At 45.0% G+C, this 16,480-nt stretch overlaps 1 protein-coding gene across 7 annotated transcripts in view; it reads right to left on the bottom strand.

Moving 5' to 3' along the window:
* The window catches only part of CACUL1 (CDK2 associated cullin domain 1), an 81,378-nt gene that overhangs the window by 39,770 nt on the left and 25,128 nt on the right, over positions 1 to 16,480 (bottom strand). For 6 of the 7 annotated variants that reach the window (XM_051824216.3, XM_051824215.3, XM_089314249.1 and 3 more), the window contains exons 2-3: positions 10,961 to 11,087; positions 9,626 to 9,728 (exon numbers count right to left, since the gene is read on the bottom strand). In XM_051824216.3, coding sequence (XP_051680176.1) covers positions 9,626 to 9,728; positions 10,961 to 11,087 — 230 coding nt within the window. Of the gene's footprint in view, positions 1 to 9,625; positions 9,729 to 10,960; positions 11,088 to 12,055; positions 14,640 to 16,480 lie in introns of those variants that run through there. The other variant, XM_089314253.1, reaches the window with a different exon arrangement.

The following is a 16,480-nucleotide window of genomic DNA, read 5'->3' as shown; positions in this document are numbered from 1 at the left end:
GAATTGTGCAAATGGAAGACCAATGTGTGTTACATCTGTGGCTCCTCCTCAAGCGTTGCTATGCTATTAAAGTGATTGCTTTCTGTCCATCAAAAAAAAAAAAAAAAAAATGTTCTGCAGGTAGTGATGATGGCTGCACAGCCTATGACTATACTAAGAAGCCACTAAACTGTACATTTAAGAGGGTGAGTAGGAGCAAGCATTTAGCTCAGCAGTTAATTCTAGTTAAGACGTCCATGTCCCACATCAGAGTACCTGGGTTCGATGCCCAGCTCCTGACTCCAGCTTCCTGCTAATGCAGGCCCTGGGGGCAGCCTGAGAAACGGGATCACTGCCACCTATGTGGGAGATCTGGATTGAGTCTCCAGCTCCCAATCTGCCCAGCCCAGCCCCAGCTGCCACGTGTGCAAGTCAACTAGCAGACAGATCTTCAGTCTGTCTCCCTGACTCTCATATAAATACATTTTACTAATTACAAAAGGGTGTATGTGAATCTTATCTCAATAAAAATGAATTTTAAAAATGAATTAAACAGGGCCGGCACCGTGGCTTACTTGGCTAATCCTCCGCCTGCGGCGCCAGCACACCGGGTTGTAGTCCCAGTTGGGGTGCCGGATTCTGTCCCAGTTGCTCCTCTTCCAGTCCAGCTCTCTGCTGTGGCCCGGGAGGGCAGCGGAGGATGGCCCAGGTCCTTGGGCCCTGCACCCCATGGGAGACCGGGAGGAAGCACCTGGCTCCTGGCTTCGGATTGGCGCAGTGCAACGGCCGCCAACAGCCACTTGGGGGGGTGAACCAACGGAAAAAGGAAGACTTTTCTCTTTCTCTCTCTCTCACCGTCTATAACTCTCTCTCTCTCTCACTAACTCTGCCTGGCAAAAAAAATAAAATAAAATCTTTTTAAAAAATGAATTAAAAATTCAGGGAAAATATAGTAAAGCTTTCTTTCTGGCTCACATTCAGTGCCTATGCTAAGGTCCTGTTCCATGTTCTCCCCACTCAGGAACCCCAGTTCCTGAGCCCTACCATCTGCAGCACTGAGGCAAGGAAAGGGAAACACGGGGAAGTGCAGGGCCCATCGAGGCCTCAGACCTGTGAGTCTCCCTTCACCTTCTCACAATTCAAGAGTCAGCTTTGGCCATGTCTAGCTTCAGTGGGCTAGAAAAGCACAATCCTACCACACACCTAGAAGGGACATCTGGTCAACAGCACTCTAACCGGCACCCTTACATGGAGGACTGAAACAAAAGAAACCAGGCTCGGTGAGTCGGGATCTGTGCCCACAAGAAGCTCACAGTGTCGCAAAGGTGACATCCTCATGAGTAACTAAACACAGGCCAGAGTGCTACATTAAGGACTACAGTAACAATATAAAGTGCCACAGCCACAGCCACAGCCACAGCCACAACGAGATTAATTAGGCCTGCCAGGAACAGCAAAATGAAGAGCTGAGCAAACCCTAACAAACAGAAAGGGGGGAGGAAAGTAGTAGTGACCGAAGAAACCAAAGGAGAAAAGGCACCCAGATGAAAAGAGGGACAGTTTAAATTCAAAAAGCAAAATGCTACCGCAAGATCTGAGTTCAGTGTGAAGAGCCTTGAAAGCCTTGTCAAGGACTATGGCCTTTTCTCTTGAGGCAAATGAGACGGAAAGCTAAGAAAATGGATGACAGGACAACCCCGAGAATGGTAACGGAATGGTTCGGGGGACACGCAAGGCCAAGAGAGAAGCTAGGAATCCTCCTCTACTATCCTGCCCCGTGCGAGTGAGGCCCTAAACTAGGGAGGTGGGAAGGCCCTCCGCGAGGCACCCACACATACCCTTTGTTTGTTTTTTGTTTTCTTTTTTTTGGAGGATCCAAGCAGTTTATTAATGCCAGCGGGCTCAGCTGGAATCGTTTCCTGAGAACTCAGCAACAATCCCAAGTTTCTTATAATATTTAAAGGTTCATCAGCATCATACCTTAGCTGTTACAGCATCGGTGGGTTTAAACTGCAGCCTACGTGACTTAGGACCACACTTCAATGGTTGGTGGGCCTGGTATGTTTGTAAAAGGGATACTCTAAGGCCACCACAAAACACACCAAACACCACAGTAAGGCAACGGGTTTATTGGGAGAAACCCGACACACTGGAGGGAAGGGGCAAAGAAGGAAAAAGATAAGGAGAACGTTAAGAGAGAGATCAAGAGGCAAAGAGAGAGAGAGATCAAGAGACAGAGAGAGAGAGAGATCAAGAGAGAGCCACGTGTTCAGGAACAGGTCCTGTTTAAACTCTGCTGGGGGGCGGGCAGGGAAGTAGGAGCAGCGAATCCCTTTAGGATGGGGGTGGAGCTGACACCAGTGGTTGGGCCACGGGGTCACCTGGTTTCCAGCCATGGTGGCAAGGGCTAGAGCCTAGGATGGTGTCCGGGGTATAGATCATGCCATAGGTAAGATTGTGCCACTTTACTAACATTCCTCTCTGTTTTTTACAAAGCAAGAGTCCCACACATACCCTTCTCCCTTTCCATTGCCTACCAACAGGTCCACAGTCGCTCATCCAAGAGTCCTGGGGCTACAACTTTTTGAGTTTAGAAGTTTTATGGTAGAAAAGTTTTCAGGTTTAGAAGCTGTTAAAGAACAAAATACGCAGTAGAGATGCAAACAACAGGTTGCTATTTGTAGAAGAAAATATATGAATGTTCCCATTAAGTTCCTCACATGAGTTCAGATCAAATTATGTTACCACATGACTTCTGGTAACAAAACTATGAGGGGAAAAAACCACAGTCTAACTTCAAAGCTTGGCTGGATTTTGGAATTGCACGTCAGAGAGCAGACCTGAAAACCAGGCTACCATAACCACCACTGCCCCCCTCCCGTCCTTTCCTGCCCCAGTCCACCTCAAACTTTCTTACCACACATCTAAAAGGCAGCTCCGGGCAGGTAAGGGCTCCCATCTGCTTTTCAGTCTTCTCCCAATCTCGCTGTAACACCTCACAATCCATCTTCGTTGGATCACTCCTGATTCTGGGTATGTCCCTTTCTCAGCAAGTTCACACCTCCGCCTCTGTACACCCACTTCACAGCGTACCCCAGCCAAGGCGCCATCCCTCTGACTTCCTCCACTTGCCTGTGATCATTCCACCTTCATTTTGACTTCCCTTAGTTTTCAGTATTTCTTGGCCTTTTTTTTTTTTTTTTTTTTTTTTGACAGGCAGAGTGGACAGAGAGAGAGAGAGAGAGAGAGAGAGAAAGGCCTTCCTTTGCCGTTGGTTCATCCTCCAATGGCCGCCGTGGCCGGCGCATCTCGCTGATCTGGAGGCAGGAGCCAGGTGCTTCTCCTGGTCTCCCATGGGGTGCAGGGCCCAAGCACTTGGGCCATCCTCCACTGTACTCCCTGGCCACAGCAGAAAGCTGGCCTGGAAGAGGGGCAACCAGGACAGAATCCGGCGCCCCGACCGGGACTAGAACCTGGTGTGCCGGCGCCGCAGGCGGAGGATCAGCCTCATGAGCCGTGGCGCCAGCTCTTGGCCTTTTAATAGTCTACTAACACTTTAAAGTGGCCCAGCCTCGGTCATTGTGGCCATTGGGGGAGTGAACCAGTGGATGGATGGAAGACTTTTTTCTCTTGTCTCTCCCTCTGTCTGTAACGCTGCCTCAAATAGATAAATATAATCTTTTTTTTTTTCAAGATTTATTTATGGGGCCAGCACTATAGTGTGGCATGTTAATCTTCCGCCTGCAGCGCTGGCATACCACGTGGGTGCCAGTTCTGGTCCCGGCTGCTCCTCTTCCAATCCGGCTCTCTGCTATGGCCTGGGAAAGCAGTAGAAGATGACCCAAGTCCTTGGGCCCCTGCACCCATGTGGGAGACCGGGGGAAGGCACCTGGCTTTGGATCAGCACAGCTCCAGCCATTGCGGCCGATTGGGGAGTGAACCAGCAGAGGGAGGACCTTTCTCTGTCTCTCACTGTCTGTAACTCTGCCTCTCAAATAAATAAATAAATAAAATAAAGTAAAAAGATTTATTTATTTATTTGAAAGTCAGGGTTATAGAGAAGAGGGAGAGGCGGGGGGGGGGGGGTCTTTCATCTGATGGTTCACTCCCCAATTGGCCACAACAGCTGGAGTTGCGCCAATCGGAAGCCAGGAGCCAGGAGCCTCTTCCGGTCTCCCATGGGGGTGCAGGGGCCCAAGGTCTTGGGCCATCTTCTATTACTTTTCCAGGCCATAGCAGAGAGCTGGATTGGAAGTGAGCAGCCAGGATTGGAACTGGTGCCCATATGGGATGCTGGCACTGCAGGCGGTGGCTTTACCTGCTTTGCCACGGCACCGGCCCTGATAAATACAATATTTTATTTAAAAAAAAAAAAAAAAAGGCTACTAACAGATCTGACTTAATTTCTTTTTCTTTTTCTTTTTTTTTTTTTTTGGATTTCATTCGTTATTCTTCTTAGTATTTACCTCAAAAAATTAGAAAGGCACTGGTCTTTTAATTTATTATTTATGTATTTTAGGACTTTAAATGTTTTTAAGATTTATTTATTAATTTGAATGCCAGATTCATAGAGAGAGAGAGACTGACTCTTCCATCTGCTGGCTCACTACCCAAATGGTGGCAAAGGCCCAAGCTGGGCCAGAAGCTTCTCCCACATGGGTGGAAGGGACCCAAGGACTTGGGCCATCTTCCACTGCTCTTCCAGGTGCATCAGCAAGGAGGTGAATTGGCAGTGTAACAGGTGGGACTTGAACTGGCGCCCATACGGGATGCCAGCATTGCAGGTGGCAGTTTTACCTGCTACGCCACAACACTGGCCCCTAAATTTTCTAATATTCTATCCACGTTAACTATCACCTGGAAATACAAGGTACAAAAGCAAATAGGAGTCATAGATGAAGATGAAATCTAAAACCTGAGAAAGAAACTGATTTGAGTGAAGAGGCACAGATTCAGACATTCAGAAGAAGTCATCCAAATTCACGGGCAGGGAGGTTTGGGGCTGAGCCCACAACGGGAGGAGAGCGATTTCCAAAAGCTTCAATAAATTTTCTAAAAACTAATCAGAATATTAGTTACTGAACTTATAAAGCAATTTCCTCTTTATAGTTATCCACTGTCATTCATCTATATATCAAAGAATTGGAAATTCACATTTTGAGACTCTGGAGATGATAGGCAAAAAAGGAAAAGAAATACAGAGTTCATTACCACATTTAAAGAGAGGAATTAAGGATGGAGGGGAGAATGGCAATTAAAAAAAATATCATCGGCTGGCACTGAGGTGTAGCGGGTAAAGCCGCTGCCTACAGTGCCAGCAACCCATGTGGGCGCCAGTTTGAATTCTGACTGCTCTACTTCTGAGCCAGCTCTCTGCTGTGGCCTGGGAAAGCAGTAGAAGATGGTCCAAGTCCTTGGGCCCCTGCACCAGCATGGGAGACCTGAAGAAGCTCCTGGCTTTGGATTCGGGTAGCTCTGGCCATTGCACCCATCTGGAAAGTGAACCATTAGATGGAAGACCTCTCTCTCTCTGCCTCTGCCTCTCTGTAACTCGGCCTTTCAAATAAATAAATCTTTTAAAAAAAAATCATCACAGTTGCAAATGATCCAGCAGCAAGTCAAAACAAAGATACACAGCCAGTGAAACACAACATAAAGAGAATATTGAGTGAGCTGAACTATGTGTTAAGTGGTTCCATTAATTTAACAAGAACAAAATTTATTAAAGTCACCAAAGTACTGGAAAAGTCATTCTTTCTAAAATGAGAGAAACGTCTTTCCTTTTAAAGTCAGATTATGCTTTCATATAGAAATATTTAGGTTCAACAAATTAAAACAATCTTTTAAAAAAACTCTGAATAAAGTAGTATTCTCTACTTCTTGGGTCAACTCCAAAAGTAGCTGGGGAATATGGACCATTATTTCATCGAATACTCTTCGGTCTCCCCTACAAGGTACACTTTGGGATGGAGATAAATTAAGTCCCTCTGACATAAAAACTGTTCCATCCAGAAGCTATTTCAAGATGCTCTCAACAGGCTATACCTGGTAGAGCCAACTCAATGATTCATGACCTCCAACACTAAATTTAGGATTATGTGCCAAACACAACGCATCCCACACTCTTGTTTTGGGTCATAGCAACATTTCATTATGAAAACCAGAGCTACAAACAAAATGTTCCACCCCAACAGTCTCTGGTTCATGAGAACTGACAGTCTCTTGTTCCATCCCCATGACAACTGCCCTAAGGTCTCTATAAAACAGAGGTGGTTACAGCAGGCCACATACTTGAAATGCTGAACGAATCAGTAAAACGCCTAAGTACCTACAGAACATAAAGCCAGTGGTCATCGAGGCTGATTATGCCCCTCCTTCTATTGCCAAAGGTCAGATTCAGCTGCTGAGCACTCATCCGACAAACATCTGCTGAGCCGTGATCCTGCCAGACACCAAAGATAAGACAAGACGGAGCCCCGTCTGCAAAGGCAGGCCTGTGAAGCCGTCAGACATGGAATCAGCAAGTCACACAAGATCACTGGCCTAAAGGAGTTGTTATTGCCAAGATGCTGAGTCCACAGAAGAAATGCCAGCAGTCTGTTCCGTTCTGTTCCATTGTGAGGGAAGGGCAAGAGTTCCAGGAAGACTTCACACAGGTGGACAAAAACACTCAAGAAAGAACGAAGAAGTATTTGCCAGGCAGGAAGCAGAAAAAAACGAACACCTCACAACTTAGTATAAGGAACTACAGATATTTTAGTAAAACTACTTCATTTTAATGTTGACAAAATCCACAAGATGACATTAGCATGTTTAATCAAGAGGCATACAACTGCTGAGTGGTAACATTGAAACCAGATCTCCACCCATGTCCCCTTGTTTCTGATCACTACACCTTATTAAGAATAGTTACAGGGGCCAGCGCCGTGGCACAGGTTAATCCTCCACCTGCGGCGCCAGCATCCCATATGGGCGCCAGTTCTAGTCCCGGCTGCTGCTCTTCCAATCCAGCTCTCTGCTGTGGCCTAGGAAAGCAGTAGAAGATGGCCCAAGAGCTTGAGCTCCTGCACCCACATGGGAGACCAGGAAGAAGCTCCTGGCTCCTGGCTTTGGATCGGCACAGCTCCGGTCGTTGCAGCTATTGGGGAGTGAACCAATGGACAGAAGACCTTTCTCTATGTCTCTCCCTCTCACTGTCTGTAATTCTCTCAAATAAATAAATAAAATCTTAAAAAAAAAATAGTTACAGACTTCATAATCTTACAAAAGAGATCATTTTGAAGGAAGTTTTTTTTATAGGATCACACTGCTCAAATCCAAGTAAAGCATACATTGATTCTAAAAATACACCACATTCCCTGCTTTCATATATTACCTTTACATTTACTGATAGTTATAAAATTACTAACATCCAAATAGGTAGCACCCTTCTGTTTTAATTTTTAAATTTTTTTTTTTTTTTTTTTTTTTTTTTTTTTTTGACAGGCAGAGTGGACAGTGAGAGAGAGAGACAGAGAGAGAAAGGTCTTCCTTTTGCCGCTGGTTCACCCTCCAATGGCCGCCGCTGCAGCCGGCGCACCGCGCTGATCCTGGCAGGAGCCAGGAGCCAGGTGCTTTTCCTGGTCTCCCATGGGGTGCAGGGCCCAAGCACCTGGGCCATCCTCCACTGCACTCCCTGGCCATAGCAGAGAGCTGGCCTGGAAGAGGGGCAACCGGGACAGAATCCGGCGCCCCAACCGGGACTAGAACCCGGTGTGCCGGCGCCGCAAGGTGGAGGATTAGCCTATTGAGCCACGGCGCCGGCTCCTTCTGTTTTAATTTTTAATAAGAATCATTCCTCTATTAATATATTATTTAATTTCATAATGTTGTATTAGCAAGGTGACAAAAAACAGACACTGAAATGTCAGTGGTAGTAGTCTAGCGATACTTCCATGACCCACAAGTGGAGTTAATGACACAACTTACAAGACTGACCAATCACTGCCGCACTGTAACACTCCAAATTAAATGTAATCTGAATATTCAATCAAAAATTTGTTAAATAAATTAAGGCAAATTAATAAAATAAGCCAGAGCTACCAGTTGAGACAAGCATTTTAGTAAAACACTTGTGTGACCTGGATCAGAGCACTGACAGCTAAACAGAAGTTGACAGCATCCAGAGAGAGCAAGGAAGTACATAGGAGGCGGCAACAAACGGAATTCAGGTGAGAACTCAGGGAGAGGGCAGAATCAGGAGTTAACTGGGAGTGAACCAGGGGATCAAAGATCCCTCCTCTCTGTGTCTCCCTTTAACTCTGACTTCCAAAATAAGTAAATCTTTAGGGGAAAAAAAATCATTCAAAGATATAACTCAGAGATCTTAGGTTTCACCTACAATTTATACACGATGCCTAGGCGCTAAATATATTTGTTAAATGAATAAAATCTTTGTATTTAGTGATAAAAACTTGAAGAAGTTTATACTAACAACTGTGAAACATACTTGACTGTGATTAAAAAAAAAAAAAAAAGCTACTTAAGGCCACAAGCATTTGGAGTGAACCAGACTAAGATACTTCAGAACAAAAAGTAAATGAGGAACAGTGTCCAAGTAAGAGCACACTCGAGTGCTTACTAGAATTTGTGGTTATTTCAGAATTGCTGAACGCCTCCTGACTGTGGTGTGGGCCCTGGTAATCTACTGCTGAGTGGTTTTCTTAGACATCACGTTAGTACACCAGAACTAAAACGAGATCTGGCTCTGGCATAAAGACAGTAGCTGACCTTTAAGCACTGGAAGCTTTATTGAAGGGGGAGGGAGACCAACAACCCAGGTGCTCCCTGAAGCAAAAGACCTTCCATCAGGTCTGGCATTGTGGCGTAGCAGATAAAGCCGCTCTTGCCGCCTGAGACACCAGCATCTCATTTGGCCACCAGTTCGAGTTCCAGCTGCTCCACTTAGGATTCAGCTCCCTGCCAATGGCCTGGGAAAAGCAGCGGAAGATGGCCCAAATGCTTGGGCCCCTGACACCCATGTGGGAGACCCAGAAGAAGCTCCTGGCTCCTGGTTTCCACGTGGCCCAGGCCCAGCCCCAGCCAATGCAGCCATCTGCGGAACGAACCAGCAAATGGAAGCTCTGTCTCTCCCTCCCTGTAATTCTGACTTCAAATAAATAAATCTTAAAAAAAAAGACCTGCAATCTATTCCAGACTTTAGAGCAGGATGTCCTCACCTACAGGGGCTGGCAACAAACAGTTGACTTTGGTTGTTTATATTGACAAGCATTAGAAACTAAGTACGCAAAAGACAATAATACAAGTTTCAGAAAAAAAGCTAATGTATTCTTATATTATAAAAAATCACCAAATATTGACATTAAGAGAAAATTAAGGTTTTGAATAAAAGAAATGGCGACACGGTAATAAGTGCAAGCAGTGAAGGTCTGAAATAGATTCAACCTAAAATTCACATAACTTGTCAAATCTTCAAACTCATAATCTGTGTCAAAGTTTAGATGATTTGGTCAACATTTATCTAGATAATACATACAAATTTATATCATAGTCAAATTAACAAGCTTCTAAATGTGTAGTAGATAGGAAAATTCCAACCAGTGAAAAAAGCTCAAGAAAGCAAAAATCAATAAAATCAGTTCTTTACCTGCAGCTCCTTTGAGACTCTCTCTAAGTGATTAGTTATCTTTTTAATCAGATCACTATACATCTGTTCTGAGTGCTGCTGGCATACACATTTATACACACAACTGCAATAAAAACAAACAAAACACAAAAACCAAGTAAATGATAAAGCACTTAACTCAGTCTCAAGTCAAAGCACATTTCTGATACACAGCCACTGCTCAAATAACTAATGCAGGCCTGAAATGTGACCAATCCTGACTTTTAAATAAAAATTTGTCTTCCCCCAATCATGTTCAGGTAGAAAAGATATTAAAAACAGGGCAAGTGATTTCCTTTGAGTGGTCTATTACATTTTTAATCAGTACTAGGTAACCTAATAGTGGGTGATAAATCTATGGCCTGATATGGTAACAGTTTATCAACCAGGTGCTCTCTCATTGTTTTCCTAATAAGTATCAAAATCAGGAAAAGAGTGATAATCAGCGGAGAAGAAATTTCCAACTCACAAAACTGTTTGCTGCCGGCGCCGTGGCTCAATAGGCTAATCCTCCACCATGCGGCGCCGGCACACCGGGTTCTAGTCCCGGTTGGGGCGCCGGATTCTGTCCCGGTTGCCCCTCTTCCAGGCCAGCTCTCTGCTATGGCCAGGGAGTGCAGTGGAGGATGGCCCAGGTGCTTGGGCCCTGCACCCCATGGGAGACCAGGAAAAGCACCTGGCTCCTGGCTCCTGCCATCGGATCAGCGCGGTGTGCCGGCTGCAGCGGCGGCCATTGGAGGGTGATCCAACGGCAAAGGAAGACCTTTCTCTCTCTGTCTCTCTCTCACTGTCCACTCTGCCTGTCAAAAAAAAAAAAAAAAAAAAAAACTGTTTGCAATACAACCTCTGTGTACATCAGTTGTGTGGCCTAACAAAGCTGCCACTTTCTCTCCCTGTCACTGTGCTGACTTCATGTCCCACCCCAGTTCCTAATTTGCTGCTTCCATTTACTGGGAGCTGAGAAACAAAATATTCAGACAGAGTCAGGATGTGTGTCAACAAACAGATTAAACCAGAATCTCCCTTCAGTCACTCTTGCTTTCTTAGCTGCCCTCCTAGGTGTCTGTCTGCCTATGTGCAGAGGCGGCAGGATGAGCTGCAAGTCTAACACAATGCAGTTTACTCTATCTTGATTTGAAAATCACCCTGGAACCCTAAAGGTGTAAATCAAACCTCCCCTCAACAAACATTAAATACATACACAGCCTGACCCTACATATTATGTGTTACACATTTATACTTATGTATACATCATAACCAAGTTGTCTGAATGTCAATATAACCTTTCAAACCCAGGCAAATTAAAGCTCGACTTACCTGTATATCTGTTCATAGGATATGGGGATATAGTCACCAGGACTCTGGGTTAAAAGTTGATCTATGGCACCATCCAATTTTGGCCAGTATGTGCTCTTGTAATCTTCAATAGTTATAACATTCATTACTAAAAGTAAAAAAGTAAAATAATATTTACTTATGCTACACATAAACTACAGCAAATTTTTATTCTCACATTCCTATAACACTTATTACTAAAAGCAAAAAACAGCACTGTGTGCCAGGCACAAACAAACACAAATCACAGCAATCCTGCGCTCTCAAATCCTTTGACTTTTCTGATTTTACACTGACACTCCATCATCTAACCAGCCCATTTCAACTTAAAAAAAACACACACACAACAACAACCACCACCTGGAGGAGGCATTTAGTCTAGCAGTTAAGACGCTTGCCTTCCACATCGGAGTACCTGGGTTTGATTCTCAGTTCTGGCTCCTGATTCCAGTTTCCCACCAAAGCAGACCCTGGGAGACAGTGGTGATGGCTCAAGTAAGTAGATTCCCTCTACCCTTGAAAGAGACCTGGACTGTGTCCCAAGCTCCTTGTCTCATCCAGCCCTGGTAACTGGGGGCGTTTGGGGCATGAAGCAGGGGGTGGGAGCTCTATCTGTTTTTGTCTGCTTCTCAAATTCAAAAAAGTTATTTTAAAACTTTCTAAAAAAGCAATCTGGTTAGAGATATTAAGCAGCCATTAATCATGAGTTTAAAAGGAATTAACTATGAATCTGCCCATTTTTAAAAATCACAACAAAAAAAGCAAATATCAATGGTTTCCATCCCAGTTCTCTATAAGCTGCTGTCATCAGTCGAGCATTCAAAAGATGCTCGCTCTCTCTCTGCCTTTCAAATAAATATTTTTTTTAAATGTTCTGACCCTCAGATATACAATTATGTGACAAAATGGCACAAGAACCACAAGAAGGTTCTAACACAATGCAGTTTACTCTATCTTGATTTGAAAATCACCCTGGAACCCTAAAGGGTTCCAGGCAATCGTTACAAACATCCCCAGGAAAATGCATCTAACAAAAGGGCTATGGGGAACTCTGCAGTCATAGAAGAGACAGCGTACCAGCAGCTCCTCTGAGATCCGACTTGAGCTCTTCTCTTGGCCTCTGTCTTCAACTTGATAAGCCCCCAAAAGTCAATGAATGGATCAGAGCCTTACGTCGAAGGCCTACCCCACTCCTTGGGACAGGCTCTCACTCCTCCACTCGTGTAGGTTTACAAAGCATTTATAACAGCTGCTCCTAACAACCCAGGAGTGACAGCTGCTTCCCAGAGATGAAATGTGAACGTTAAAAAAGAATTTCCAAAGAACCCATGGAGAGACTGTCTCCTGAAGCAGTTAGCTCAGGAGACAAGAGCTAGTGACGACCAGATCAGGCATCTTACAGCGAATTTTACCTGGAGGGTAGAGAGGAGTGCAACTCCTCCAAAAACACATGGTGAATTCTTGGCAGAGGCATCGGGTAAAACAAAAACTTGTCCCGGTAACTTTCTATCTCAGTGTTCTGTGTGGCACTGATTTCCAAACCTTAGTCATTCAGATCCATGTCTCTTTTCCTATCTGCATACCACCTATATCATTTTTATTTAATGAAAGAATTGACTAAATTTACTTTTGCTTTTTACTTACAATTTGCTTTAATGGATATTTGAGAAATGAACTACTAATTCATACAACATGGTATAATCTTAAATGCATTTTGATAAATGGAAACACCAGCCCCAGAAGACTGCATATTCTAAGAATGCCACTTACACAACACAAACAAAAACCACGGAGAGGAACACAGACCGGGGCTGCCAGGGGCTGGAAGGTGAGAGGATTACCTGCACGGGGGCAGTATGGGGGATTCCAGGGCAATGGACTGTTCTGTGGGGGAACTGTGGGAGTGAACACACCACACCATGCACTTGTCAAAACCAATACAACTGTACTCCATAAAGTGAATTTATGTATACATATTTTTAAAGAATCAGCCAGGCCATAGTGGCAACAATGGAATGCAAACTGTGAGACATGAATTTCATTTAGAATGAATCATAACCCCTACTGAAGAGTCTGAGAAGGAAAGTAAAAACACAAAGATTGTACGTGCCCAGACACACAAGCCAGCAAGCGGGAGGCCAGATGACGGGCCTGACAGGACACAATGCGGACTCCTACTTCCACTCTGAGTAGCTGGGGGCCTCTGCAGGGTTCTGAGCAGCGGAGTGACCTAATCTGATGTGAGCTGTACATGGATCATTCTAGCTGCTGGGTGGAGAATAAACTAAATGAGGAGACTGGAGCTGACAGCAGGGTTGAGCCAGGTGGTGGCACCAAGGATGACAGGAGAGGTCAGATTCTGAACTGTTTAAAGGCAAAACCAACAACATTTGCTGACAGGATGATGTGAGATGGGAGAAAAGTGTTGAGGATGACTCCAAAGTTTTTGGCCTGAACACCAAAAGACGGGGCTGTAATTCAAGAAGATGAAGAAGACTTCAGGAAAAGCCTATTTTGTCTCTTGGTGTCCTGCCTGTCAGCCCTGTCCACATGTGGGACTACCATGTCTCAATGTTCTGTGTGGCTGCCAGGACCTGCTGTGGCCGCAGGCCAACCAATGCCCCTGGAGGCACCTTCAACCCATGCCACTCAGGATTTGGTATCACTAACCCAGAGGCTCCTTCTGTTCTTAGGTGAGACACCCACTGCAGTCAAACTCCACAATGGTGACTCACCTCACCTGGCTCCTTATCTCCCCCATCTCAATTCCCCCACCATCTCTACATGTACTTCCTGGAATCACTTCCTGTACTTAAAAAATACTTGTAGCCCCCTCAAAAAAGTTTGGGGGAGGCTATTAAAAATAGAAAAGGCCGTGGGGCCAGCCTTGTGGCGCAGCAGGTACACTGCCTGTAATGCTAGCATCCCATATAGGCGCCGGTTCACGACTGGCTGCTCCACTTCTCATCCAGCTCTCTGCTAATGCACCTGGGAAAGCAGCAGAAGATGGCCCAGGTCCTTAGGCCTCCACCACCCATGTGGGAGAACCAGAAGAAGCTCTGGGCTCCTGGCTTCAGCCTGGCCCAGACTTGGCTTTTGTGACCATTTGAGGAGTGAATCAGTATATGAAAGATTTCTTGCTCTCTCTTGCTCTCACTCTATCTTCCTTTCTGTGTAAATCTGCTTTTCAAACAAATAAATCTTCAAAAAAAAAAAAAATAGAAAAGGCCTGGCACTTGCCAGTAAACAGAAGGCGTTACAAAAACAATTATAATGTTATGAAATGCTCTAGCTACTTCTAGAATTTCATAACATCAAACAACACGCAGCTGCCTGCTAAAGGTTCAAAGTCTGAAGATAGTTTTCCCTGTTAAGAGATTGGCAGATGTCGACAAGTGTTACACACTAGCTCCAAAATGCATATGTAATCAGAACGATTCAGGGAAAACTGAAACAGAAATTGCATTCCCATTCTGTGACTCTGCATCACTGCTCCCATGTCACTGTACCACCTAAGCCACATCGAAGCCGGGACTGCAAAAAGGTAAGTGGCATGCTCAAAAAGAAAGCTGTCAGCAGAGAAACACCAAGACCATCAATCCCACAGGCCCCCGCACTGCCCAGCTCAATGCGCTGCAGCGGGGGAGCCCTGCGCCTTCCCCAGCACGTCTGCACTTCTTCCCACTCAGCAGAGCACCGAGTCGGACAGCAGCAGGGGAGGACGCGCGCGCAACTGTGAAGCCCTGCAGCGCTGAGGACAGCATGGAGACTCCCTACAGAGCAGTGACTGCTGACGCCCTCATGGTCGAGCACAAGGCCTTCCGGGCAGGTGTTTGGCACAGCAGTCAAGGCACTGCTTGGCACCCTGAATCCCTTACTGGAGTGCACGATTCAAATCCCAGTTCCACTCTCCATTCCAGCTTCCTGCTAATTTACACCCACTGGGAGGCAGCAAATGATGGCTCAAGTAGCTAGGTGCCTGCTCCCACACGGGAGACCTGGACTGAGTTCTGGCTGCAGCCTGGCCTAGGCCCAGAAGGTGCGGACTTCTGCAGAACCAGCGGATGGAAGATCTCTTGCTCCTGCACACTCTTGCTTTCTCTCTCTCTCCCCCGCCACATCTCCCTGCCTTTCAAATAAAATGAAAATGAATTTTTCAAAAATTTAATGCTCTATTTTAAAATCTATAAAAAATTTGAAAACCAAGATGAGAAAATCAAGAACAGCAGAGAAGCTTAAAGCCTATTTCTGTTTACACACACACACACACACACGTAATATAAAATATACACCTAGCCCCACAAACATTTTACTTGAAAAATGAACAGGAAGTCAATTCAGTTGTGCTTACATGCTAGCTACCAGAACTTTCTTAGTGGAGGAGCAGTCAGTCTTCAATAGAGGAGAAAAGGGCACCTCACCTGGGCAGCCGCAGAAATGGGCACCAGCTGTATACACCCTCAGCCAGACATTAGCAAGGTTCTTCACACAAGCCTCAGTCAACACTAAACTTGCAATCTGGGAAACTTCCAGGTGTTAGTTATTTCCTTGCTAATCTAAACCCAATCCCTAACTTAAAGAATTAAAACACAAACTATCAGCTGTTTATTTCGCATCTGACACATACAGCCTCAGGAGGGGTATGTGTGTGCATGTGCACCTGTCTATGGTCTTGTTTAAACTGTATCCTCTTGTTAGAGAAACAATCACCGTGGACTTTTTCCACAGAAAAGTCTCAAAAACCAAAAGAAATTCATTCCATCTTAGAAACAGCTAACCCACTAATTTTAAAAGGTGACAAGGAGTTCCAACATGAACTGATCTTAGGAGACTTGCATCATTTAGATGGTATTTTTCAAATTTTTGTTTCTTGATTTAAGGAGTTCAGTTTTAAGTGCATATCAGAAAACAGATCACCAAGAGGAAAAAAAATCACTTATAATTCCACCAAGAACACTGGTATACAAAGTCTTCTCAATGTACATTCTCTGTGGTTAAAGAGTATATGCAGAGGCCAGCGCTGTGGCGTAGCAGGTAAAGCCGCCACCTGCAGTGCTGGCATCCATATGGGCGCTGATTTGGGTCCTGGCTGCTCCTCTTCCAAATCAGCTCCCTGCTATGGCCTGGGGAAGCTGTAGAAGATGGCCCAAGTGCTTGGGCCCCTGCACCCACATGGGAAACCTGGAAGAAGCTCGTGGCTCCTGGTTTCAGATGGAAACCTCTTCTCTCTCTCTCTCTCTCTCTCTCTCTCTCTCTCTCTCCCCCCCTTCCCTCCCTCTCTCTCTCTGCCGCTGCCTCTTTGTAACTCTGCCTTTCAAATAAAATAAATCAATCTTTAAAAAAAGTATAAGCAGATTTCACGTGAGCTAAAGAATTCCTTGAATTCTGCCTTTTAGATAGTTAGCTCAATTTCTTCTCTGTACATAACGTGCAATATCAGCAAATAACCAACCTTGACACATAGAACCTAAATGAAAATGAAATTGCCAGTAAATGACTAAA

This window comes from Oryctolagus cuniculus, chromosome 15 (genome assembly GCF_051225735.1).
Source record: "Oryctolagus cuniculus isolate XC-2025 breed Fujian yellow rabbit chromosome 15, ASM5122573v1, whole genome shotgun sequence".
In the NCBI taxonomy this organism is placed as follows: Eukaryota; Metazoa; Chordata; class Mammalia; order Lagomorpha; family Leporidae; genus Oryctolagus; species Oryctolagus cuniculus.
This window is presented reverse-complemented; position numbering and strand designations above follow the sequence as displayed.